This window comes from Oncorhynchus mykiss, chromosome 9 (assembly GCF_057628025.1).
Source record: "Oncorhynchus mykiss isolate SJ-2025 chromosome 9, ASM5762802v1, whole genome shotgun sequence".
NCBI lineage: Eukaryota > Metazoa > Chordata > Actinopteri > Salmoniformes > Salmonidae > Oncorhynchus > Oncorhynchus mykiss.
The window spans coordinates 51,295,942-51,323,065 of NC_143030.1; the positions used below are offsets into that span (position 1 = coordinate 51,295,942).

Genomic DNA, 27,124 nt, shown 5'->3' on the forward strand with positions numbered 1-27,124 from the left:
GGGGAATATATACGGCTGTGATTATAATCGAAGAGAATTCCCTTGGTAGATAATGCGGCCGACATTTGATTGTGAGGAATTCTAAATCAGGTGAACAGAACGACTTGAGTATGTTGTATGTTGTTATGATCACACCACGTCACGTTAACCATGAAGCATACGCCCCCGCCCCTCTTCTTACCAGAAAGATGTTTGTTTCTGTCTGCGCGATGTGTGGAGAAACCAGCTGGCTGCACCGACTCCAATAGCATCGCTCCAGTGAGCCATGTTTCCGTGAAGCAAAGAACGTTAGTCTCTGATGTCCCTCTGGAATGCTACCCTTGCTCGGATTTCATCAACCTTGTTGTCAAGAGACTGGACATTGGCGAGTAGTATGCTAGGGAGTGGTGCACGATGTGCCCGTCTCCGGAGTCTGACCAGAAGACCGCTCCGTTTCCCCCTTTTACGAAGTCGTTTTTTTTGGGTCGTTGGCTGGGATCCATTCCGTTGTCCTGGGTGAAAGGCAGAACACAGGATCCGCTTCGCGAAAGTCATATTCTTGGTCGTACTGATGGTGAGTTGACGCTGCTCTTATGTTCAGTAGTTATTCTCGACTGTATGTAATGAAACCCAAGATGACCTGGGGTACCAATGTAAGAAATAACACGTAAAAAAACAAAAAACTGCATAGTTTCCTAGGAACGCGAAGCGAGGCGGCCATCTCTGTCGGCGCCGGAAGTCATACTGTTTCGGTTGTCATCCACTCCAAATTCACTGCATGCTATTGAGGAAGAGAATAATCTATTCATAACCATGATCAGATTAGGGGACGTGCTGTACCAAAATGAATGAATGGCGGGAAACAACGCAATTCCACATTAGATGACGCATGTTGATATTTGTAGCTTACTGCATACAATTTTTTACTAAACAGTGTGTTCTAAATAGTACGTTGTTTGATCAGTACACAATATGCAGTTTTAGTAAGTAGTAGGCAACATGGATTTCAGACACGGCCAGGGAGAATGAAAGATACAGAGAAAAGGAGAGGGAGAGAAAGAGAGGGATTCACAATTTACACCAAATTATTGCTAGTAATGACTGGGAAAGGAGCAGTGGCCCGAAGCAAGGGTTGGTTAATGATGCATCTCAAGGAAACCTTGTGAGGATCGACTTGCTTATTCTAATAAACATTAATATTCGTCCCTATAGATTCACCACCCAGACACATAAATAAGATGTCTTTATGACACCTCAGTTTCTTGTCTCCAATAATATATTTAACACATTTTAGCATGGCACGAAACACAATCATAATTCATTTTGGGGGTCAAAAGTTTGGACACACCTACTCATTCAAGTTAATATTATAATTTTGTATTTATTTAAAAAAAACTATTTTCTACAATGTAGAATAATAATAATAATAATATTGAAAACTATGAAATAACACATATGGAATCATGTAGTAACCAAAAAAGTGTTAAACAAATCAATATATATTTTAGATTCTTCAAAGTAACCACCCTTCCCCTTGATGACAGCTTTGCACACTCTTGGCATTCTCTCAACCAGCTTCATGAGGTAGTCACCTGGAGCACCTTGTTAAAAGTTCATTGCATTTATTATTATTATTGAGCCAGTATACAGAAGATATCCCTATTTGGTAAAAGACCAAGTATATATTATGGCGAGAACAGTTTAAATGCCAAGCACCTATATTCTGTTCACTTTGAATAGGTATGATATGTTCAGACATTTAGCTTGGTGAAATCATTGGCCTATCTCCTTTCAAAACTGCACAACATACATTATGTGTACAATACCTTGATCAATGAGCGGTACGGGGTGATATAATTGTTTCATGAAAGCCTCTCCAGTACATCAACATATGAGTTGAATTTCATCTATCAAAAACCACTGTAGTCGGCAGTTACATAAAGAGGTGAGGCTGGAAGAGACTCAGTCTGGTCTCATGTCAGGTCTCATAGTACAGTCAACAAATACAACAATTTTTAGATCCTTTTACCCTCTTCTTTTGAAAAATGGATACAAAATGTAAGTCTTTATCTGTGTAGTCACAGTCTTGTCTTTTCAACACTGACTTGGGACGATATCTGACGTTCAAATTGAATCCAACCGACTACCAATCAACCACCAAAAGGCCCCAGTACAACAGAGAAAGGTCAGCCATTTTGTGGTTCAACATGGCTGCACATATATTCCAATGTAAGGATTTTTCTCTGCTCTTCTAGCTCTCCTTGCGCTGCCTCTCTCCCTTTTAAAATGCCAATTTATCCTCGGCAGAATGCTATCAGCGCAGCCATTACTCCACATTCACTGCAGAAACCCCTCTCACTCTCTCTCTCTCCCCCTCCCTCCCGCTCTCTCCCCCTCCCTCCCGCTCCCTCCCGCTCTCTCCCCCTCTCTCCCGCTCTCTCCCCCTCCCTCCCGCTCTCTCCCCCTCCCTCCCGCTCTCTCCCCCTCCCTCCCTCCCGCTCCCTCCCGCTCTCTCCCCCTCCCTCCCGCTCTCTCCCCCTCCCTCTCCAGTGGGCCCCGGCAGTGCTTCCCCATTTCCGGTCTAATTGTGCATTCGGCTCAGACAAGGGGCTCATTAAGCAGTAATTACACACATGTTTTCGGGAAACATCTCAATTTGGATTGCTTTGCATGGTAATTGTTCAGCAGGGACCGCCACTTGCAATGTTTCCCAGTGTGACATGTGGTGGAGAGAAAAAGAGAGAGAGAGAGAGACAGGGAGAGTGAGGGAGAGCATGTATGAGAGATGGAGTGAGAGAGAAACAGGGAGAGAGATTGCTGTTGGTTGCTGTTATTGCTGTTGGTCCCACCATTTATTTATATATAAATATATATATATTTTATATATTTTATTTTTCGATATGTATACTTGACAATGTAAGTAATAATGAACTTGGCATGTCAATAAAGTCAATTGAATTGAATTGAAATTGAGAGAGAGAGAGAACACCATTGTAAATACAACCCATATTTATGTTTATTTATTTTCCCTTTCGTTAATTTAACTAATTGCACATCATATGACATTTAAAATGTATTTGTAATGAGTGTAATGTTTCCTGTTAATGTTATTGTTTATTTCACTTTTCTTTTTAATCTACTTCACTTGCTTTGGCAATGTTAACAAATGGGGGGAGGGAGGGAGAGAGAGAGAGAGAGCGAAAAGTGGAGGGAGAGCGAAACGGGGGGAGATAGCGAGAGAGAGATGGGGAGAAAGAGAGAGAGAGGTAGTCAGAACTAGGTCAGGCTTTACCATCATCGATGAGCATGGAGCTTCAAAAATAATGAACTTCAACTTTAACTATTTGCACATAATATGACATTTAAAATGTCTTTATTCTTTTGGAACTTTTGTGAGTGTAATGTTTCCTGTTAATTGTATTGTTTATTTCACTTTTCTTTATAATGTACTTTGCTTTGGCAATGTTAACAAATGGGGAGAGGGAGACGGGGAGGGAGAGAGAGAAACGGGAAAAGTGAGACGGGGAGAGAGAGAAATGGGGAGAGAGAGACGGGAGAGAGACAGAGATGGGGAGAGAGAGAAATAGGGAGAGAGAGACGGGAGAGAGACAGAGATGGGGAGAGAGAGAAATGGGGAGAGAGACAGAGATGGGGAGTGAGAGAAATAGGGAGAGAGAGACGGGAGAGAGACAGAGATGGGGGGAGAGAGAGAAACGGGCTGACAGAGAGAGACGGTGAGAGAGAGAGAGAGACGGGGAGGGAGTGAGAGACGGGGAGGGAGTGAGAGACGGGGAGAAAGAGAAATGGGGAGAGAGCGAGAGAGAGATGGGGAGAAAGAGATTGAACGAACTGGGAAAGAGAGCGAGAGAGATTGGGAAAGAGAGAGAGAAGGGGAGAGAGAGGAAGTCAGAACTAGGTCAGGCCTTGCCATCATCGATGAGCGTGGAGCTTGAAAAATAATGAACTCAGAGGTGGAAGTAATGTTAACTAGCTTATACATGTAATATTTACAGAGATGTAATGGTCGAACACAATGTTGCTGTCTTCTCATCTTGGCTTGCGCGATTGTTCAATGTTATATAATTTCCTCTTGAATATCAACACAACTATCTCATAGATCTGGCTTAAAACTTTATTTACAATCCTTACAAATACTTGATCTGGATTTGGTTGAGCTCGCCTGGCGCAATAGAACCAATAGAGTAGATGCAAAAGTGCTAACCCTTGGTACTCCAATCAGGCTAAACTAAACGCTCAAAGTATTTGAAGATTTTAAATAGTACTCAAACCCAGGTCTGCTATCCCACCATGACACCAAAGAATCCATTCCTGTTGGTGGGCTAGCCAAGCGTGAAACACAAACACCTTACATAGCCCTACATTACATGACTTCACATTTTACCTTGCAGCATAGGCCTACTGCTGAATGGCAATAAGAAAACAAATAGGCTGATCGATCAGACCACTCAACTGGGTTGTATTTGAGGCACCAATCAGAAAAAGGACTGAGAAACTGAAGGCGTTATGGCGACACGTTGAATGTGTTACTGAAATCTCAATCACAAGCGAGGTGGCCTCGGAACCATTAACATTGGTGGCTACAATGTGTCGCAGTTTACCATGGAAGAAGGAAAATATTTTGACAGTGATTTATTTTTTGTCAATTTATATAAGACAATCTATAAAGAGCAAGTGTATGATACTTGTGACTTTAAAAGCTTTTGCCAGTACAGTACACTAACTCTCCAAAAATAATTCTCTCACCGAGCGGAATTAACAAGCACTGCTCAGCCATTCTGTGAAGAACGGGGTGCGGTGGAGGGACTCATGCAATATGCATGTCGGTTTGAGCACTCTACTCCTCCATCTTCCTCTTCTCCCCTTCTTTTCCTGTGCAATTAACTGAAGGTCCTCGCCAGCTTCAACCTGAAACAATTCCTGAAACAATGTGTGACTGAATTTTGAGAGGGCCCAACCTGTCACAAAGAAAATAAATAAATAAATAAAAAAGGGTTTATTGCACACACACGAACACACACACACACACACATGCACAGACACACACCCATACACCGTAAGCCCATAAAGAGTGCAGCCCGTGGCCATGGCGACACACGCTCTGTTGTCGTTAGATAAGGGGAAACGGGGCCTCTTCCTGGGTCTGACTGCTTGATCCTAACTACACAGACAGAGCTGCACCAGCACTGCTAGGTCAAATCCACCAACAGTGCCTCAAATCCACCTTTTGTTTTCTCCTCTCTACCACACAATTCATTTGCGCATGCAAATATTTATTTCTATACCTAGTACACAGATCTATATTACAGATACATTACATGACCAAAAGTATGTGGAGTTGGTCGCCTCTTTGCTGCTATGACAGCCTCCACTCTTCTGAGAAGGCTTTCCCCTAGACGTTGGAACATTGCTGCTGGGACTTGCATCCATTCCGCTACAAGAGCATTAGTGAGGTCGGGCACTGATGTTGGGAGATTAGGCCTGGCTCGCAGTTGGCGTTCCAATTCATCCCAAAGGTGTTCGATGGGGTTGAGGTCAGGGCTCTGTGCAGGCTAGTCAAGTTCCTCCACACCGATCTCGACAAACCATTTCTGTATGGACCTAGCTTTGTCATTAGGGCAGTGTCATTCTGAAACAGGAAAGGGCCTTCCCCAAACTTGCCACATAATTGGAAGCACAGAATCGTCTAGAATGTCATTTTATGCTGAGGGGCCTAGCCCGAACCATGAAGAACAGCCCCAGACCATTATTCCTCCTTCACCAAACTTTACAGTTGGCACTATACATTCGGGCAGGTAGCGTTCTCTTGGCATCTGCCAAACCCAAATTCATCCGTCGGACTGCCAGATGGTGAAGCGAGCATTACACCACTCCAGCCGACGCTTGGCATTGCGCTTGGTGATCTTAGGCTTGTGTGCGGCTGCTCAGCCATGGAAACCCATTTCATGAAGCTCCCAACGAATAGTTGATGACGTTGCTTCCAGAGGCAGTTTGGAACTGTGTTGCAACCGAAGACAGACAATTTTTACATGCTACACTCTTCAGCACTCGGCAGGCCCGTTCTGTGAGGTTGCGTGGCTTTCCACTTCACGGCTGAGACGTTGTCGCCCCGAGACGTTTCCACTTGACAATAACAGCACTTACAGTTGACCGGGGCAGCTCTAGTAGGGCAGATATTTGACAAACTGACTTGTTGAAAAGGTGGCATCCTATGACTGTGCCACGTTGAAAGTCACTGAGCTCTTCAGTAAGGCCATTCTACTGCCAATGTTTGTCTATGGAAATTGCATGGCCGTGTGCTCGATTATATACACCTGTCAGTAACAGGTGTGGCTGAAATAGCCGAAATCCACTCATTTTAATGGGTGTCCAAATACTTTTTAAAATATAGTGTATGACTGTCTATAATTAGCACTCAACACAAGTTAGTAGGGCGAGTATCAAACTGTGTGGCATTATACCCGAATCCCACAACAATTTCAATGAAAAACTGTTTTAACTAACCTTAGGATCAAACTACTACCAGTAAGCAAGGTTGGCCTAATGCTCCAACAAACTGACTTGAAGACAACAATATTCAACTCTATGACAATAAATACAGAGACTCAAAGAGAATATATTCTGTTGGTAGCATTATTTGGTCGACACATCAATGTAGTGCTAACGCATAAAATAATGTTTTCATTCTAAAATAATGATAATTTAAAGAGCAAAAGAAGGATGACAAACTATGGAGGCATGTTTACACTGCAAATATGTAAAAAGAAAATGGCAGCCAGCTGAGATGGTTGTCATCCATCCACTTGCTGTTGCAGTCGAACCACCACAACACAGCCGAGGTTGAACAATAGAGAGATTGAAAGAGAGATTGAAGAGAAAGGCGCTATGGAATGGGGTTGGGTGGGGTGGCGCTAAATAAGGTCTTGTTTTCACTGTGAGCGCGTACAATAGGATAAAAATCTCCCATTCAAGCAACGCTCACAGGTCAATAGTTGAAAGAAAGATGGAATCAGTTTTGAGAGATGTTTTTTTCTTTTTGCCCGATTTGATTTGGCCACTGTGACCATTTTCAACTCTAAGCTTTTCAACTCACTCCCATTATAAAAAATAATAATTTCACAATACTGGTGGATAGAGTTTGGAGTTAAGACAATAGTAGAGAAAAATATGTTCAAAACACAAGGACTAGACAAGATTGAAGCATAAAGAGTATCTAATTCAAAACTACTGCCATAGTATAACAAAAGGCCTCAACAGCCCACAATAGGGGATATGAAATGTAAAATAGCTATATAATAAATACAGTTTATATTCAGTGAGTTCTTGGTCTATGTTTGCAAGTCTTTTATGTGTGTGAGGGTGCATGCATCCGTGTGTGCTTCTTCATGAGCTTGAGTGTCTGTTGCTTTGACAGTCTGAACAAGGATGTGTGTATACATGAGAGAAAGTGAACGTGAGTAAAAGAGCCCTTATAAAACATCCCCCTGAGTCCCCTGGAAAATGTGTTTCACCCAATCTGTCTTTACCCATCCAGCCAATATGGCCTCTGACAGCCCACCTATTAACCTGTGTCGGGGGAAACACTTAGAATTAATGAGCAAAATATAACTAGCCTGCCACTTTAGTCTTAGCATGAACAGGGGATAAGAGGACTTCCTTAGGTTCAACTGTGTTAGCTCATATACTGTAGTGTGGGCTAACCTGTGAACTATCAGAAACCTAAACATGAGCATGCATAGGGTAACAAGTGGAGAGGTAGATAAACACTGAACACAGACACTGAACGCCACACACACACACACACACACACACACACACACTGACACATAACACAAACAATTGGTATATCTACTTCACCCATCCACAGACACACATTCTAATGTAACGTTAAGGTGCAGCCATGGAGGGGGAAGGGGATGGTGTAAGTGTGAGCGGGTGTCTGCCATTTCTTTGTTTGTGTGTGTGTTTGTGGGTGTATGTGTGTGTGCACGTGTGCGTGCATGTTTGTGTGCGCGTGTACACGTGTGTGTGTGTGTGTGTGTGCGCGCGCATGTGTGTATGTGTCAGTGAGGTTTCTCTGGCGGGGTAGAGGATGTACAGCAGAACCCACTTTTAACTGAATCTGGCAAACAGCGATGGGGAGATGAAGGGCAGAGTGAATGTCACATTACCCCAGCTCTTTGCCTCTGCTCGCCGCAACATCAGATAGGGGGGGGTACGTTAGTTTTTCTCCAGCATATAATTGGTTATCTGAATGCGATCTACTGCTCTCGTGCCTCCCTGCACCATATGAACGTATGAAAGAGAAAAGGAATAGAAAGAAGAGAGGAAAAAAAGCACAGCTGAAGTTTTGACTGTTCTGGCAGTGACAAAAAGAAATCATTACCAGCAAGGGAAGCGTATCAGTCTATTTACATCTCAGGCTTCTTTTCTCCCTGCATGGTTCCGTGTGAAAACAACCGAGAACAACCACGGGGGAAACATAAGGGATGGTTACAATGACTACTAGAGTGTTTGGAGTCTCGATGAGTACGGAGCAGTGTGTGTGTGCTTTAAATATGATTTCCATATTTACTATCAATGGGAACCCTCTAGAATATAAATAATTGGAGCACAAGAACAATATAAACATACTCTCAGTGCAACTTCCAGTGAGATGTCCTATAAAAATTACCCGGCCGTATAAAACGTCACAAAGATCCTTTGAGAAAGCCCTACATGTGTTTATGACCGTGATATCCTATTAAATGTATAATAGACAACAAAAGTAGAACATACAAGAAGAGCATATTAGCTAAACTGCTACTCGTTCTCTATGGTAAATAAATAAATGGTGTGTGTACCTGCCCTGCATATAAGTGCCTCTGGGTTTGCTTGTTGGCATGCTAGAGGACCACTAATGTGCTAACTCTAGAATCTAGGGAGTGTTAATTCATGGATAACAACCTTCTGAACCTACAAGGGGCTCAGTACCAACCCCTGGGGAACACCCTCTGGGGATTTAGCATAGAGGTAGGAGGCTAGGGGGGCCTTAGCCATATCTCACCCCAGCAGTGGGCAGTCTTTTCCCAGCTGGGTTGGAGCCTGGGGGTGGGGTACCGTGGAGGAGGTGAACACCTCTTCCACCCGCACCGTACCGGGCCTGTGGTGAGAGAGACAGGAGGTAGAGAGAGAACAGAAGGAGGGGGAGGAAAGGAGAGGGAAGCCCTTTAGATCGGCGTTACAAGCAGGGCATTTTCAAAAGGAATATATCAAGCCCCAAAATATACTCCCCTCTCTCACCCTTCCCTCCCCACGCGTGCAGGGGAGCTGAGGGGTAATGACATGGGTCTCAAACAGTGGTTCCATACAGTGCCACGCTGCACGGGAAAGAATGGAGCTTAATGAGCTGACATCCTCTGCCACCCCCTCTTCCCGGTGCCCCCCCAATTCCCAGAAGAGTCGGGTTGAACACTGACACAGAGCCAAGGCTTTGGAGACTAGGGAAGAGCCATGGAGCTCCCAGGCCTCATAGTAGTGGCTGTCTGACCAAACTAGAGCAGTCTATACGGGTTAGGATGAATGATGGAAAAGAGGGATCACTTTGAACTGTAGAGGGGAGAGTAGAGGATACATAATCAAACATACATACACAAACACACACACACAAACTCACACATGAGAACAGACACCTCACTCACAGGCACACACACACACACACACAGGCACACACACACACACACACACACACACACACACAAAAACACACATGAGAACAAACACTACACACTCACAGACACACACATAGGCCTACAATCACACACACACAACCACCACACAAACACAGACCAACACGTGTCATAATGTATGCACACCTCTGAGCACCACACTTATGCACATCTACCAACACAACACTGCTTTACTGTAAAGTAGTTTGGAACACAATTTGTGAAGCCGAGGCACACATACCGAAACTCGGGCCTCAAAACGTGGTGTGGCTGTGGCCTATCACCTTAAAGGACACTGCAAAATAACCAATTGAGGCATTGACAGCTGCCCCATTTCTCGTTTGTCACATGGTTTGTGGGTGAATAAAATGTTAAATAAAGTCTCAGCGGCCTTTTATGTTGCATCACCGGAAACTGAAGATGCCACCCCCACACTGGTACTGCTGAGACTCAATGCAAAAGTACTCTGGTGATACAAAGAGAGAGAGAATGCGAGAGACAATAAAAAAAACATGAGGCAAAGAGAGGTGAAACCTTCATAAAACTCATATGGGTTCGCAAACGGTTAAGAAAATAGCCTGGTGTTAGCTAATGTAAACAAACTCCATTTGCGAGATCCTCCCTGAGGTAAAAATTAAAGAAGAAAAAAAGACGCTGATTCACTCAGCGTTGGCAGAGGGTAGATGTGTTTGTTTGCCAGTGAGGCTTCCCCTAGGAGAGCTGGCGCGTGTGAGCCCTGGCTACTTATCTACCGGCCTGTCGCCTGCCTGGCTCAATGAGGAGCTCCATTACCCCCTATTGGGAGAATAAGTGGATCAATCCAAGTGGGTCCCAAAATGGAAATCATTTTTAAGAAACTCTTCAAATACAATTTCTTTGAACCTTTGAAGAAGGTTTTACTTGCAATGTTTGTATGATATGGTTACTTCTCATTATTTGAATGCACTTATTGTAGGTCTCTATGAACAAGAGAGTCTCCTTTAATTACTAAAATATAAATGTTAAAAATAATGGGTGTAGTTAGAAATATAGAAGGCACAGGAGATAAAGGACATACCAAGCTATCCTCTGTACTAGACAAAGACGAGACAGAGGGCAACATCACAATTTATCAATTTGAAACAATATGGAGCTGATTGGGTTGTTTTAAAGGCCCATAGCAAATCATTCTAGTGAGTAATTTGTCAGAGGGCTGTACATTTTTTATAATCCTAACTGGAAAGCCCTAGGAACACAAACTTTATAAAATAATAAGAGGCTAATTTCACCTTGGTGATACACTTTCCAAGCCGCTCAATTATTTACAGTTAATGAATATTGCCTCGGGTTACATTTCTTTCAAAGTATCAAAGATCCCTATGAGACAGTAAATCATCTCTGTAAAATACTTCACTAGATTGGTTCAATTTTCAATTATACCCGGTTTAGCAAATATGACTAACACGAGCGGATGTTCGCTTCCATCTCATCTCTTTTCCATACCAGGCGACATATTGATGCTGGCCTTCTAGGTAGAGGTCTTGTGTCCAGTGTTTGTGTTCTTTTGCCCATCTTAATCTTTTATTTTTATTGGCCAGTCTGAGATTTGGCTTTTTCTTTGCAACTCTCAACTCTGCCTAGAAGGCCAGCATCCCGGAGTCGCCTCTTCACTGTTGATGTTGAGACTGGTGTTTTGCGGGTACTATTTAATGAAGCTGCCAGTTGAGGACTTGTGAGGTGTCTGTTTCTCAAACTAGGCACACAAATGTTCATGTCCCCTTACTCAGTTGTGCACCGGGGTCTCCCACTCTTTCTACTATTGTTAGAGCCAGTTTGCGCTGTTCTGTGAAGGGAGTAGTACACAGCGTTGTATGAGATCTTCAGTTTCTTGGCAATTTCTCGCATGGAATGCCCTTCATTTCTCAGAACAAGAATAGACTGAAACGTTTCAGAAGAAAGTCCTTTGTTTCTAGCCATTTTGAGCCTGTAATCGAACCCACAAATGCTGATGCTCCAGATACACAACTAGTATAAAGATTGCCAGTTTTACTGCTTCTTTAATCAGAACAACAGTTTTCAGCTGTGCTAACATAATGGCAAAAGGGTTTTCTAATGATCAATTAGCCTTTTAAAATTATAAACTTGGATTAGCTAACACAATGCCATTGGAATACAGGAGTGATGGTTGCTGATAATGGGCCTCTGTACGCCTAGATATTCCATAAAAAATCTGCCGTTTCCAGCTACATTAGTCATTTACAACATTAACAATGTCTACACTGTATTTCTGATCAATTTGATGTTCCTTTAATGGACAAAAAATGTGCTTTTCTTTCAAAAACAAGGACATTTCTAAGTGACCCCAAACCTTTGAACGGTAGTGTATATATATCACTGAGTTAATAAAGCTGCATATAAACATGGTCTTTTTTTTTTTGCTTTCTTAAGTAAGGCAGCTCAGGCCAGTGCTTCTGTGGTGGTGGGGCAAGCCAGCAGAAAATACGGAGCGTTGCGCCATGATTGGCTCAGTGTTCTGTCACTCATGGGGAAACTACGTCACCGCAAAGTCTAAGGGGAGACCTCGAGAATTCGAGCCCTTTGGGTATTGACATAGGAATACATTAGAAGTGCCCATCCAAGAAGGCTCAAGGTCATTGGGTACAGATAACATTACGTCAAATCACGTTATATGTACAGTAGCTTCGATTGGACTGATCATGTCAACATCATACATTCAAAATCTTAGCTAGCAGTCAGCATCATGAATCAAGTCGACAATCTACTGGCAAATCCTTTTCAAAACCTCTTGTCATATGAAGAGAAATAATGAAAAGAAATTATAGATAAAACGTATCGGTGCACATCGGCCATTGGACATAAACGTTACACAAGAAGTTGGTAATCGCAAATTCAACAACCAGATCAACAATGAGTTTACACAAGGTGAGTCCAAAAATGTCTTGTATGCTGCTGCATCAATTATGTAATATGCCAGGGAGATATGTATACTGTAGCTAAGAAAGTAATACTAAGCGTATGTGGTGTAGCAAGCTGTTGCCCATGTGCCTCACGCTAATTAACCATTTGGTCCCTTTTCCCCTACTGTTCTGACTTGGTGGTGCACGTGCACCTGTAGCCTATAGCCTGTTTTAGAGAAATGTAATCATTGAATATTGTCTGCTTATATGGCCCGTTATTTATCCTACGGGTCTAACTTGGTGTACAGGGAGAATACTGTAAGAACGGCCCATGTTTTCGATTTCGATCGCTATACATTTAAAAAGTGCTGAACAAATAGTTATATTGACAACGTCCATCCTAGCTCGCTCATTAATGTCTTCATAGAAATGACAGATTGCCTCTTGTCCGCTCGTCATTCCCTTATGCCATAGTTTGCACATTTTACATGTTTTTTTATTTATTTAACTAGGCAAGCCAGTTAAGAACAAATTCTTAATTACAATGACAGTCTACCAGGGAACAGCAGGTGCATCAATACCAGTATACAACCGAGTAGGTTAACTGCCTTGTTCAGGGGCAGAACAACAGATGTTTACCTTGTCAGCTCTGGGATTCAATCCAGCAACCTTTTGGTTACTAGCCCAATGCTCTAACCACTAGGCTACCTACCGCCCAATGGTGGTTTCAAATGTGGTTTCAATTGTCAGTAGAAACCACATTTATTTAAACAAGTCAGCCATATCAGCTATGTTTTTTTAAAGGCAGTACTGTTTCGCTGCCAGACAAGGCTCTGCTGATAGCCAGGTGGAGCAGTGGTAAGGTGTTGGTAGTGCTGTTGGGACAGCTTTATGTAGGCCCTAACAGTTTGTGGGCACCGTTGTAGTGCAATTAATGTAATGTTTAGTGTTGTGGCTTTGCTGACATGCATAATTTGTTTTTGCCCCACCAAGATTTACATGCTCAAATCGCCGCTGTTCCTGTCACTCAAACTCTAATTCAAATGCTACAGCCTGTGCAGTGGCCAATTCAATTGCAATTTCAACTCATGGGTTGAATGGGAGTCAATTCCAAAATTCAGAATTAAGCCCAACCCTGGCACACATACTATTTGAAATCATTTCAAATACACTGCTCAAAAAAATAAAGGGAACACTAAAATAACACATCCTAGATCTGAATGAATGTGACCAACAGAACAATCCCAATGACCATAACAACTTCAATTAGAGAGGAATCCAGCCCCTCCTGGACCAATGATTCCAGATAGCAATAACCATATTTATTTGATGAGATCCATGATTTTGTTTTCCTGTGTTCCCCATACTCTCTTTTCTTACCTGACAGATCATGATGAATGATGAATGATGCTGTAATGTCTGACAGTATCTTTTCTTACAGCTACTTTTCTTTGTGGACCCTGCTGCTCTCTCCACTGAAGTGTTTGTTATATGTTTGCAATGTGCAAAACGTCATAATAATGAGTGACAAAGTTATGTCAGTAGGACTGGGCGGTATACTGGTATTGATGCAAGGACCGGTTTGAATTTTTACTTTACTTTCTATAACAGTATTTGAATGTTTGGTTTGTTAAATGTGATGTGCCGTGTGTAACATCCATTTTTATAGTTTACTAAGGTACTTGACTCATCTCTCTCCATGCCGCTTTCCACACAGACCTAGCCCCACTCAAGGAGCCCATTTGTTGTTTCTCAACCACGAGACACTTGCGTTCAGTCTGCATGGTCAATGCAGCACATGCAACAACATTGATGACAAGATGCTGTTTTTACTTTGCTTCTTAATATAAGTCCACTAGGATTCTATAATTACACTATTAGTTTGTGTTTCTTACATCTACAAACAGCTAGTTTGGGTCTAAATCTTGTTAGCCGCTAATGCTAATTGCTAGCTAGCTAATAAATGTACTGAGTCAGAGCAAACGTAATTAGCTATACAGCCTGATAATACCAGTGATGGTGTAGACGTAAATCAGCATATTGTTTGTGCAACAGTATCTTTTAATTCAAAGCAAGAAAATGTTCTTCTTCGTCTTCTTCTGTGGGTTTTATGGCAGACTACAACACAAAAGGTGTATTGCCGCCACCAACTGGACGGGTTGAAAAAACAAGGGGGAAAAAAATCCATACGTGATAGGGAAAAGTTACTTAATCCACCCAAATAAAAAAAGTACATTGACAAAACAAAACTAAACTCCCACTTCTTCCTTCTTTTAAATCTCCATAGCTCCCTTCTCAGGCTCTAGGGCCTGAGAGAGTGGTACGGCTTGTGACAATACTCCATGCAACTCATCCGCCGAGAGATCTTTCAGTCCCAGGAACCACTCCGCCGCATCCACAATGATATCTACCTCAATCTCTTTCACCCTTGTCGGGCATTTCAAAGACATGACTTCATGGGTTCCTACAATTGCAACATGTCACATTTTCAGCACTTTTAAAATACATGACATAGCCTGGTTCCTCTCTAGGTTTCTTCCTAGGTTCTGGCCTTTCTAGGGAGTTTTTCCTAGCCACCGTGCTTCTACACCTGCATTGCTTGCTGTTTGGGGTTTTAGGTTGGGTTTCTGTACAGCACTTTGTAACATCAGCTGTTGTGAGAAGGGCTTTATAAATACATTTGATTTAATGACATGATCTTTCGACAACTTGGACATCTCGGCATCTCCCTTCTGCAAACACTTGAAACATGTCCAAAACCTTTACAGTGATCTTGCTGCATTGGTCTTGGGATAAATGCTTAGACTCTGTAGTTTATATACCCCAACTATACTTGAGTAGGGAGAGACTCCATATCAAAAAACAAAAGAACTGATAGACTCTTCACTTTTTAATCATTCACAACCAGATTCATCCAACGTGCATCAATCACTCCAGGAATATTTTTCATCTCTTCAACATTGACTTCCTACGAGACGCCAGATATTACCCCCTTGAGGGGTGCCCTGTTCCGAAGAGACACACACGACACATCTAACTTGTCAAATCGGATGAGACACAACACACGTTCCTTCTGATCCTCAGAACTACAAAAGATCTAAACAAGTCGCCTCTCGTGATCCTCACAGCCTTCACTTTTCCCAGCACTCTCTCCACCAGTTTGGATATCTCAAATGGATTCTTCAATCCAATCAGCTGCTCATTAATAAACCGTAGTCCTCAGAAGGTCATTCTGAGGACTATACACTACTTTGCTCCGTTTTCCATTATTTTGGACAATATTCCAATTCTCCTTGATTCTACCGCCATTCGATTCACAATCCACATCAGCGTCCGCTTCAACCATCTTAGATGCATGAAATTGTCGATGGTCAAACAGCGATTGATAAAAATACTCAGCCTTCTTATACGCTACCACAGCTGCAAGCCGATGCAAAATATGTTAGCTACATGAAGTAGCTAAGAGAACATTCAATGTAGCCAAAGATTATAGGGTAGCTGTTTAGTCCCCTTGCTTTTTTCAATCTTTACTAACGACATGCCACTGGCTTTGAGTAAGGCCAGTGTGTCTATGTATGTGGATGACTCAACACTATACACGACAGCTACTACAGCGACTGAAATGACTGCAACACTTAACAAAGAGCTGCAGTTAGTTTCGAAATGGATAGCAAGGAATAACTTAGTTCTAAATATTTCCAAAACTAAAAAGCATTGTATTTGGGACAAATCATTCACTAAACCATAAACCTCAACTACATCTCATAATGAATAATGTGGAAATTGAGCAAGTTAAGATGACTAAACTGCTTGGAGTAACCCTGGATTGTAAACGGTCATGGAAAAAACATATTGATACAACAGTAGCTAAGATGGGGAGATGTCTGTCCATAATAAAGCGCTGCTCTGCCTTCTTAACAACACTGGCAGATCCTACAGGCCCTGGTTTTGTCCCCCGAGACTACTGTTCAGTATGTGGTCAGGTGCCACAAAGAGGGACTGGCCCTAAAAAGGACACTGAGAGCTAACAATATTGATGTGCATGTCAATCTCTCATGGTTCAAAGTGGAAGAGAGACTGACTTCTTCATGACCAGTTTTTGTAGTTGAATGTACCGAGCTGTCCGTTTAAAATACTAGCGCACAGCTCGGACACCCATGCATACCCCACAAGACATGCCACCAGAGGTCTCTTCACATTCCCCAAGTCCAGAACAGACTATGGGAGGCGCACAGTACTACATAGAGCCATGTCTACATGGAACTCTATTCCACATCAGGTAACTGATGCAAGTTGTAGAATCATATTTAAAAAGCAGGTAAAAATTGATTGTAAATTAAAGATAAACATTTTTTCTAAAATAATAATTATATTATTGATTGATTGACTATGACTTTTCAAATCACCCAGTATTGCTATCTGCAGCGTTAGTTCTAGATAAATGTTGCAATTCTTCAGCCATTCCTGGACCTGTGACCAAAAACGAGCTACATATGGACAGTACCAAAATAAATTATCTAATGACTGCCTCCTCACAGCAAAATCTGCAGAGCTGGGAAGATTGTATCCCCATATATATATATATATATATATATTCTATTGGTTGCCAGCATTTTGTATAATAATTTAAATTGAAAACATTGAAGTTTTGAATCTGTCGTTGTTTCATAAATCGTGTGCCATGGAATAGGTACATCGAAAATCTCTTCCCAACTATTTTGCAATTTATTTGGCACAGCTGTCAATTTTTGGGTCCCTAAATTAAATTGGTATATGTTTTTATTTATCACAATTTTCTTTAACCATTTATGGTCTTTAATCCAGGGCCAACAGACAAGTTCCTTACTTTTTCCCCCTTCTACTTGCCTCTTCCATTTTTGTTGCAATGCTGCAATTAGTCAGTTGTAATTTTGGGTAGAGCAGAGATTTCCATATGTCTGTGTTAGCTGCATGTGTGACATAATTCCACCAGTCCTATTTATGATATAATTTTCAAAAAGTATACCTTTTTTAAATATTTCATTGAAAAGTACTTTTTTTTTAATCAATTAGTATTTTTGAGTTTAACCACAATATTTGTGGTATTATTTGTTCTGTCTTTTCAGGTAGATTAAACTGAAATTGCAACAAACTGAAATTACAACAAAGGCTTTTTGTTCTTAAACCACGGATTTCTAATCCCTTAATATTATTATTGGATCTAATTTTATCAGCTAACATTTCGATGGCAATAATAAATAGATATGCCGATAGTGGACAACCTTGTTTTACTACTCTTGATAGTTTAAAAAAATTCTGAGATGTAGCCATTATTTACTATTTTACACCTAGGGTTACTATACATAACTTTAACTAATTTTATAAGAGATTCTCCAAAATGTAAATATTCTAGGCATTTATATACAGTGGGGCAAAAAAGTATTTAGTCAGCCACCAATTGTGCAAGTTCTCCCACTTAAAAAGATGAAAGAAGCCTGTAATTTTCATCATAGGTACACTTCAACTATGACAGACAAAATGAGAAAAAAAAATCCAGAAAATCACATTGTAGGATTTTTATGAATTTATTTGCAAATTATGGTGGAAAATAAGTATTTGGTCACCTACAAACAAGCAAGATTTCTGGCTCTCACAGACCTGTAACTTCTTCTTTAAGAGGCTCCTCTGTCTTCCACTCATTACCTGTATTAATGGCACCTGTTTGAACTTGTTATCAGTATAAAAGACACCTGTCCACAACCTCAAACAATCACACTCCAAACTCCACTATGGCCAAGACCAAAGAGCTGTCAAAGGACACCAGAAACAAAATTGTAGACCTGCACCAGGCTGGGAAGACTGAATCTGCAATAGGTACGCAGCTTGGTTTGAAGAAATCAATTGTGTGAGCAATTATTAGGAAATGGAAGACATACAAGACCACTGATTTTTGCCCCACTGTATAAACCCCTGTCGTACTTTATCAAAAGCCTTTTCAAAATCAGCTTTGAAAACCAGGCCTGGTGTCCCCGATATTTCATAATATTCTATTGTTTCCAGTACTTGTCTTATATTATCTCCAATGTATCGTCCCTGTAAAAAATAACTGTCTGATTAGGATGAATAATATCTGACAATAAACTTTTAATTCTATGCACCAAGCATTTAGCTCAATTTTTTTTATCACAACACTGAAGTGTAAGACGCCTCCAATTTTTTTAAATGGACTGGATTTTATATATACCACTTGGAACCTGTTTCAGTAATAATGAAATCAGACCTTCTTGTTGGGTGGTAATCTACCATTTATATAGGAGTGGTTAAAACATGCTAAAATTGGTCCTCTGAGTATATAAAAAAAAGTTTGGTATACTTCCACTGGAATGCCATCCAGCCCTGGAGTTATCCCAGCCGTAAAGGCTTTAATTGCATCAAGAAGTTCCTCCTCTGTAATTTGTCCTTCACATGAGTCTTTCTGTACAGATGTTAATTTTACATTATTAATAGGGAAAAATCCATACAATTAACTTCGGTTAGTGGAGATGGAGGAGACTGAAACGAAAACATATTTCTAAAGTACTTTACCTCCTCTTTTAAAATATCATTCGGTGAATCATGTGTGACACACTGGAGAATTTCTTGAATAAGTTCCTCCATGCCTGTTACGTTCGTGCGATGAATTAGACCAAGGTGCAGCGTGGTAGGCGAACATCTTACTTTATTTAAAATTAACACCGAAAAACAACAAAATACAAAATGACCGTAAAGTTCTGCAGGCTACCCAGCACCTATACAAAATCAAGATCCCACAACTAAAGGGGAAAAAAAGGCTGCCTAAGTATGATCCCCAATCAGAGACAACGATAGACAGCTGCCTCTGATTGGGAACCATACCAGGCCAAACAAAGAAATAGGAAAACTAGAATGCCAACCCAAATCACACCCCGACCTAACCAAATAGAGAAATAAAAAGGCTCTCTAAGGTCAGGGCGTGACAATGCCTCTATGGTACAGTTTTTATTTCTATCTAACTGTACTGTTAGTCCATCAACATCCTTTGTAAAGATGGACTCTTGATCTTTTGTTTTATAGATGAGTACTGAATTGCATAGCCTCTAAAGGCACATGTAAAAGTGTCCCATACAATAAGGGGATCTGCTGTACCTATGTTATGTCGGAAAAAGCCAGTTAAAAAGTATTCTGTCCTAGTTATAAACAAGTTATCATCCAGTAGGCTATGATTACATTTCCAATATCCTCGCCCACGTGGAAATTCTGTAAGAGTAATATATATGTCAAATACGTGTTGATCCAACCGCATTCTGTCCCCTAGCAACACTTTTTAAATTTTTGGTGCCAGAGAGAATGACATCAGAAAGTAATTGAGACAACCAGCTTGATTAAGCCTCCGCCACGTATATCTCACTAAGTCAGGGTATTTAAGCTTCCATATACCGTTGAAGTCGGAGGTTTACATACACCGTAGCCAAATATATTTAACTCAGTTTTTCACAATTAATTCTAGTAACAAGACCCTGTCTTAGGTCAGTTAGGATCACCACTTTATTTTAAGAATGTGAAATGTCAGAATAATAGTAGAGAGAATGATTTATTTTAGCTTTTATTTCTTTCATCACATTCCCAGTGGGTCAGAAGTTAACATACACTCAATTAGTATTTGGTAGCATTACCATTAAATTGTTTAACTTAGGTCAAATGTTTCAGGTAGCGTTCCGCAAGCTTCCCACAATAAGTTGGGTGAATATTGGCCGATTCTACCTGACAAAGCTGGTGTAACTGAGTCAGGTTTGTAGGCCTCCTTGCTAGCACACGCTTTTTCAGTTCTGCCCACAAATTTTCTATAGGATTGAGGTCAGGGCTTTGTGATGGCCACTCCAGTACCTTGACTTTGTTGTCCTTAAGCCATTTTGCCACAACTTTGGAAGTATGCTTGGGGTCATTGTCCATTTGGAAGACCCATTTGCGACCAAGCTTTTACCTGACTGATGTCTTGAGATGTTGCTTCAATATATCCACATCATTTTCCTGCCTCACGATGCCATCTATTTTGTGAAGTGCACCAATCCCTCCTGCAGCAAAGCACCCCCACAACATGATGCTGCCACCCCCGTGCTTCATGGTTGGGATGGGGTTCTTCAGCTTGCAAGCCTCCCCCTTTTCCCTCTAAACATAACAATGGTCATTATGGCCAAACAGTTCTATTTTTGTTTCATCAGACCAGAGGACATTTCTCCAAAAAGTAAGATTTTTGTCCCCATGTGCAGACCGTAGTCTGGCTTTTTTATGGCGGTTTTGGAGCAGTGGCTTCTTCCTTGCTGAGCAGCCTTTAAGGTTATGTCGATATATGACTCGTTTTACTGTGGATATAGATACTTTTGTACCTGTTTCTTCCTGCATCTTCACAAGGTCCTTTGTGTTGTTCTGGGATTGATTAGCACTTTTTAAACCAAAGTACGGTCATCTCTAGGAGACAGAACTCGTCTCCTTCCTGAGCGGTATGACGACTGCGTGGTCCCATGGTGTTTATACTTGTGTGCTATTGTTTGTACAGATGAATGTGGTACCTTCAGTCGTTTGGAAATTGTTCCCAAGGATGAACCAGACTTGTGGAGGTCTACAATTGTTTTCTGAGGTCTTGGCTGATTTCTTTTGATTTTCCCACGATGTCAAGCAAAAATGCACTGAATTTAAAGGTACATCTTGAAATACATCCACAGGTACACCTCCAATTGACTCAAATGATGTCAATTAGCCTAACAGAAGCTTCTAAAGCCGTGACATAATTTTTTGGAATTTTCCAAGCTGTTTAAAGGCACAGTCAACTTAGTGTATGTAAACGTCTGACCCACTGGAATTGTGATACAGTGAATTATGAGTGAAATAATCTGTCTGTAAACAATTGTTGGAAATATTACTTGTGTCATGCACAAAGTAGATGTCCTAACCGACTTGCCAAAACTATAGTTTGTTAACAAGAAATGTGTGGAGTGGTTGAAAAACGAGTTTAAATGATTCCAACCTAAGTGTATGTAAACTTCTGACTTCAACTGTATCCATTAATTCCAATATATCTATGACATTCATGATTTCCTTAATTGCCTGAGGGTGATAGTTTGTAGTGTGATTTCCTTTCCGGTCCATAGAGATATTTAATACCGTATTAAAATCCCCCAACATAATAACAGAGTCTAGTGTTGCTTGTAGAGTTGATAAATTCTTACATATATTTTCAAAGAAGCTTGGATCATCATTATTTGGACCATATAGGTTAATAAGCCATATCTATTTATTGTATAATTACATACTTAAAATTATCCATCTACCACCTACCTTGGATCAAAATTACTGTTAATTAATATCAACACACCTTTTGAATTTCTTTGCCCATGGGAGAAATATATTACCCCCCCCCCCCCCCCCCCCCCCCCCCAGTCCATTTTCCACAAAACTTAATCTAAAATTGTTGAATGAGTTCCCTGTAAACAATATATATTATATTCCTTCTCTTTTAGCCAAGTAAACACTGATTGCTTTTTCTTATTATCTGCTAAGCCATTACAATTATAACTGGCTATACTTATTTCACCACTTACCTTAATGAGACACAAGTTTCAATTCTATTTATCAAAATATATGTTTGTAAACATACCATTAAAAAGTAACATGATGATTGAGTGTCTATATAGCTGTACCATGATATTTGCATTGCTACTAAGTAAATCTCCAATTGGTCCGCACTATTCCACCCGCTAAAAGCCCTCTTCATCCCGAGTTGGGTTGTCATCCCAATGCCCGGAAGACCACTCCCAACCCCCCGGATCCCATGGTCCCGGAGAGACCAGGACCCATCCTTCGAAAAGAGCACACAGTGCCACCCACAGAACAGAAGCAGAACAACCAGCAAATGCATTTTCATCGACCTCACATCGATTTTTAATTATATATAGCCATTAAATAAATATATATATTTTTTAAATCATGTTCATCTTATTTTCCATAATTAGGCATTAATATTTGAAGTAATGTAGGGAATTTATGCAAAGGATTTTTACCTCTCACCAGTCTCGCCATTACCATAATTACATTATGGCAAGCAATTATTATATAAGCAAACAATTATTGTGAATCATCCTATATTTTGTCTCTAAAATATTTTACTCCCTCGCAACAGTTGTGGGATACACACTCATACACACTCAACCCCTTTCCCCCAAAACAACCATAGACTCAGATTCACAACAGTTGCACCATCCCAGAACCCAACTCAAGAAAGGTCTTGATTTACGAATGCATATACAGTTGCAGCTGTATGAGAAGGCCTGCAAAACTGTGCAAAAAATGGGCAGAAATGGGGAGATTTGATTAACCATTGTCACATCCTAGATGATGGAGGTCAGATACACCCACAACATGGCCCCCCGTATTGACCATATTCCCAAGCATCTCCATGCAGTCAGACCTTTGATTTTGTGCCACCAGGGCCACAATAATATGCCCCCTCTCTGAATGTCTGAGTGTGACCCCCTCCCCATGGGTTACTACAGCTAGTGTTGCCAGCACTGCCACTGCCTGGGTGGGGGCACCCCACCGGAATCCCCACCGGCTAGGTACAAGGTCATCAAGGTTCTCATTAGCAGCTTTGAGAATTTCCTTGTATATTATGCTCTCCCCTCAGGGGGCTTTGGTTTTGCAGGACCAAACCTGCCAAGCAGGCTCAGAATCTTGAGGGGGCGGTGCTGCTCTAGGTCTCTGACCGCATTTTGGCTTCATACAGGCGGCTTACAGCAGGCCCATAAAACAGTTAGGGACTAGTATCTGGGTCATTCAGGTGTGTGTCTAGGGTATAGGGTTGTGGACCATTCCATCAATATAGGACCATAAATAAATACATTAGATGTATAATTTATATTAAAAAAAATTAAACGCTGTTCCACCATGATAGGACAATAAATAAATACATAAATAAGTATAATGTATAATTAATTATAAAATGTATAGCCCTCATCTGAACAACATGAAAAGCTCTCTCACAACCCCTGCTCACAGCAAAACTTTGGCTCTGAGATATGCAAACATTTCATTTCCCATTCAACGCCACACTTTCCCAAACACCAAAAAGCACACGCCACACCATCCATCCACACATACTGTGCCTTCTTTTTACTGAGTTTTTATCGTGGTTCCTACCCTGTCACAATACCTCCCTTTTGTTTTCATTCATTTTCATGTCAAACAACACTGTTGTTCACAAAGTGATTTAAATCAAATCAAATTTGATTTGTCACATGCACCAAATACAACAGGTGTGCACCTTACTGTGAAATGCTTACTTCCAAGCCCTTAACCAACTATGCAGTTTTAAGAAAATAAGAGTTAATAAAAGATTGACTAATTAAACTAAAGTTTAAAAAAGCTACACAATAAAATAACAATAATGAGGTTGTATACAGGGGGTACCGGTACCGAGTCAATGTGCGGGGGTACAGGTTAGTCAAGGTAATTGAGGTAATACTGTAGGTAGGGGTAAAATGACCACCTACAGTATAATACTATGAGTGCAAAGAGCTTTTCTCATCGGTTACCTTGGAGTCTATAGAGGATAACTGACACAAGAGACTTGATGTGTGGGCCTCCACCCTGTTTCAATTGAAGGTTCTAAATACAGTACATTTTCTACAGTATCATCACTGTCAAACAACCTTTCCAAAGGTGAATTTATTTGTGTGGGTATAATTTTTTAAACTCTGTAAATACTCAAGATAAAAATAATTCCACAGTATCATCACAACTGTCATTATCATAACCATCATACAACATTTGAAAAAGGAGAATTAATTCAGTATGGTTTTGACCAAACTGGCTCCATTCCATGTTACAGTGATGTAACTATTTGCTTTGCAGTATAACACTGTGCCACAGTGGAATTAAAGTGCAAAGGATCACATTCCTAGACAGCTGGTAGTTGTAAATTCCTATCTGGAAAGGGGGATGGCGTTACTTTGAAGGAAAACATATACTTTTTTCATTTCAAACTGCTTTAGGGATTAGGGATTCAGATCTAGAAAAAAATGCATTAAAATAATCCACCATTTGCACGTTTTACATTCACAATGGAACCCCAAGCCCAGCACCCTCCTCTCACCCCCTCCCCCAAGAACACACACACACACACACACACCAACCTGCAGCCATCTGCTCCGTTTGCTCTCTACAATCCTAGCAGAATACATTATTCACCACAATTACATCCCTTCACATCACAGAGACGCAGTCTCTATGAACAGTGAGAGAGAAGATTCAAGCGTGTTTGATTTGGTTTTTGCGTGAAACAAGGTCGTCAGAGAGGGTTCTACCTGTTATAGCTAGTGGGCAAGATGAAAGTCATTGACAAGAAGGTTACTCTGCGAGTGCCCATAATGCACAACGGATGAAAAAGGTTTACCTGGAGCAGGAGCAGGAGCGTGTGTGTGTGTGTGTGTGTGTGTGTGTGTGTTCTTGACTACATTATTGTCTTGACTTGTTTTGCATCCACCTGTTAGTGAGCCAAACCAAACATTTTCCACTGTCTGCTTGTAGCGCTCCTGCCCTGCCATCAACTCCAGTGCAGAGTGTGTGAATCTGCCCATTGGTGTGTCAGGTGCAACATTCAACGCCCTAGTCTTCCTCTGCACTGAACCACACACGCAACACCTTCATTTCATCACAACAACGCACCAATGAAAACACACACACTCTTAGAAAAAAGGGGGGAACCATAAAGGGTTCTTTGACTGTCTATGTGTAGGAGAACCCTTTTTGGTTCCAGGTAGAACCTTTTCACCAAAAGGGTTCTAAGCAGGCACATGCCCCTTTGTCCTCCCAGTTTTCAAAGTGCCCTTTTGGGTGGTGGTATAATCCCCCCCCCCCCCCCCCCCCCCCAAATACATTTTTAAAAATACATTTTTGTCATTGTTGTTCTGAACCCACTACCCGCAAGTCATCATCAAGTTCACCCCCACCACCCAGTCCGTTGGTTGTGCCCGTTTCCCCCAGTCTACCCTGTATGGAGATTGTGCGCATCCGGTATCCAAACATGCATGGCTTGAGAGATGAGGTCACCCATCGAGTGTGTGTAGCTACCTAGTTTAAATATCAACATTACTGCCACACAGCAGCACAACATTTGATAACACTTGATTTAGCCTACATCATCATCAATATTCTGTCTGGTTGGCTGATATGAGCAGCAGAGAGAGGCAGAAAGACATAGAGGTAAATCACAATCTTACTAGTAGATTTACATCAATCATCAACAATCAGCTGATAGTCCACCCTCATTTGATGAGTGTGTTGTTGCAGAAATAAATAGCATTACGCAACAAACTAAAAAATAACATCGCTACAGAGTCATTTGGTATGTAATCATTTTGGCTATTAAATCCAATGTCAAATGATCAACCAATCATAAACATCACATTTTGTAGTCCCATATCCATCCACTGTGCTGGTATGAGGTTGATTAAAACAACTCTACATGGGACACACATTGCCTCCTTAGCATAGATGGCAATAAGCCTCGGGAGTCCATTGAAGTTCACAGTCATTTGACTGTCTGAGTAACAATTTGAATTGGAGAGAAAGTTGCTGTGTCAGGCGATTCACTTGCTTGGTCCTCCCCTTCCTTCCTTTCCTTTCCTCTCTTCCTCATCTCTCCTTTTTTCCCACCCTCCCTCCCTTTTTACCAGATGCTCTCCTGGCACTGCCTCGTGTTTGGCCTGAGACTGTGAGAGGTCACCGGCTGCCTTGTTCTCACACGTGGAGTGTGTGAGTGGGTCGGGGAGTCGCTAACTCAGTGCCAGGCCTCTCTAATGAGTCTGTCAAGCGCTGTTAGCAATGGCGTGCTCCCCTGGCTCACCTCGCTCCCACAGACAGACTATGATTAGCCGGGCCAAAGGCACACCACTGGGCCAGATTAAACAGTCACTGTGCGCACACATACACACAGCTATCATCTCCAGCATTAGCCTGCTTTGATATAATAACTCACACTTGCCCCCCAGAGTAAGGAAATGATGTCACTGGAGTTATGGTTGGATGTAATATATGCTGGCTAAGGCAGGCAGCGCATGTACAGTACTGAAGCTACTTTGCCTTGCTTACATTGCATAGAAAGCCTGCATAGAAAGACAGGTTAGAAGGCGTCTACTGAGAGCTTAACTTAGCGTACAATATACGTCTATGGGGATCAATGGCCTAAATATATAGTAATCAGGTCAAATGCTGATTTAGGATCAGTTTTTCCTTTTACATCACAAATAATAAGATTAAATGGACAGGGGAGACCTGATCCTAGATCAGCAATCATACTCTGAGACACTTGATACATATGGCCCCTGATGTGCATGCAAAACAAGTAGCCCACGCAGGCTTTAATTAATTCGAGTCATGCCCCGTCTTGCACATCATTCAGAACCTGGACTGCTCCTTCTGGCAGCTCTAAACATCCTCATTAAGAGGAATGATTCACTAATTACAGGTAATTAC

The 27,124-nt window shown here is 41.3% G+C and overlaps 1 protein-coding gene across 3 annotated transcripts in view; it reads right to left on the reverse strand.

The window, feature by feature from the left end:
- Nucleotides 1–27,124, reverse strand: part of LOC110532223 (TOX high mobility group box family member 2) — a 121,441-nt gene that overhangs the window by 55,876 nt on the left and 38,441 nt on the right. Inside the window, exon 2 of one of the 3 annotated variants that reach the window (XM_021615929.3) lies at nt 9,044–9,139. The exons of the other annotated variants lie outside the window; for them this stretch is intronic. Within the exon in view, the coding sequence (XP_021471604.2) occupies nt 9,044–9,139 (96 nt within the window). The remainder of the gene's footprint in view (nt 1–9,043; nt 9,140–27,124) is intronic. 3 annotated transcript variants of the gene reach the window in all.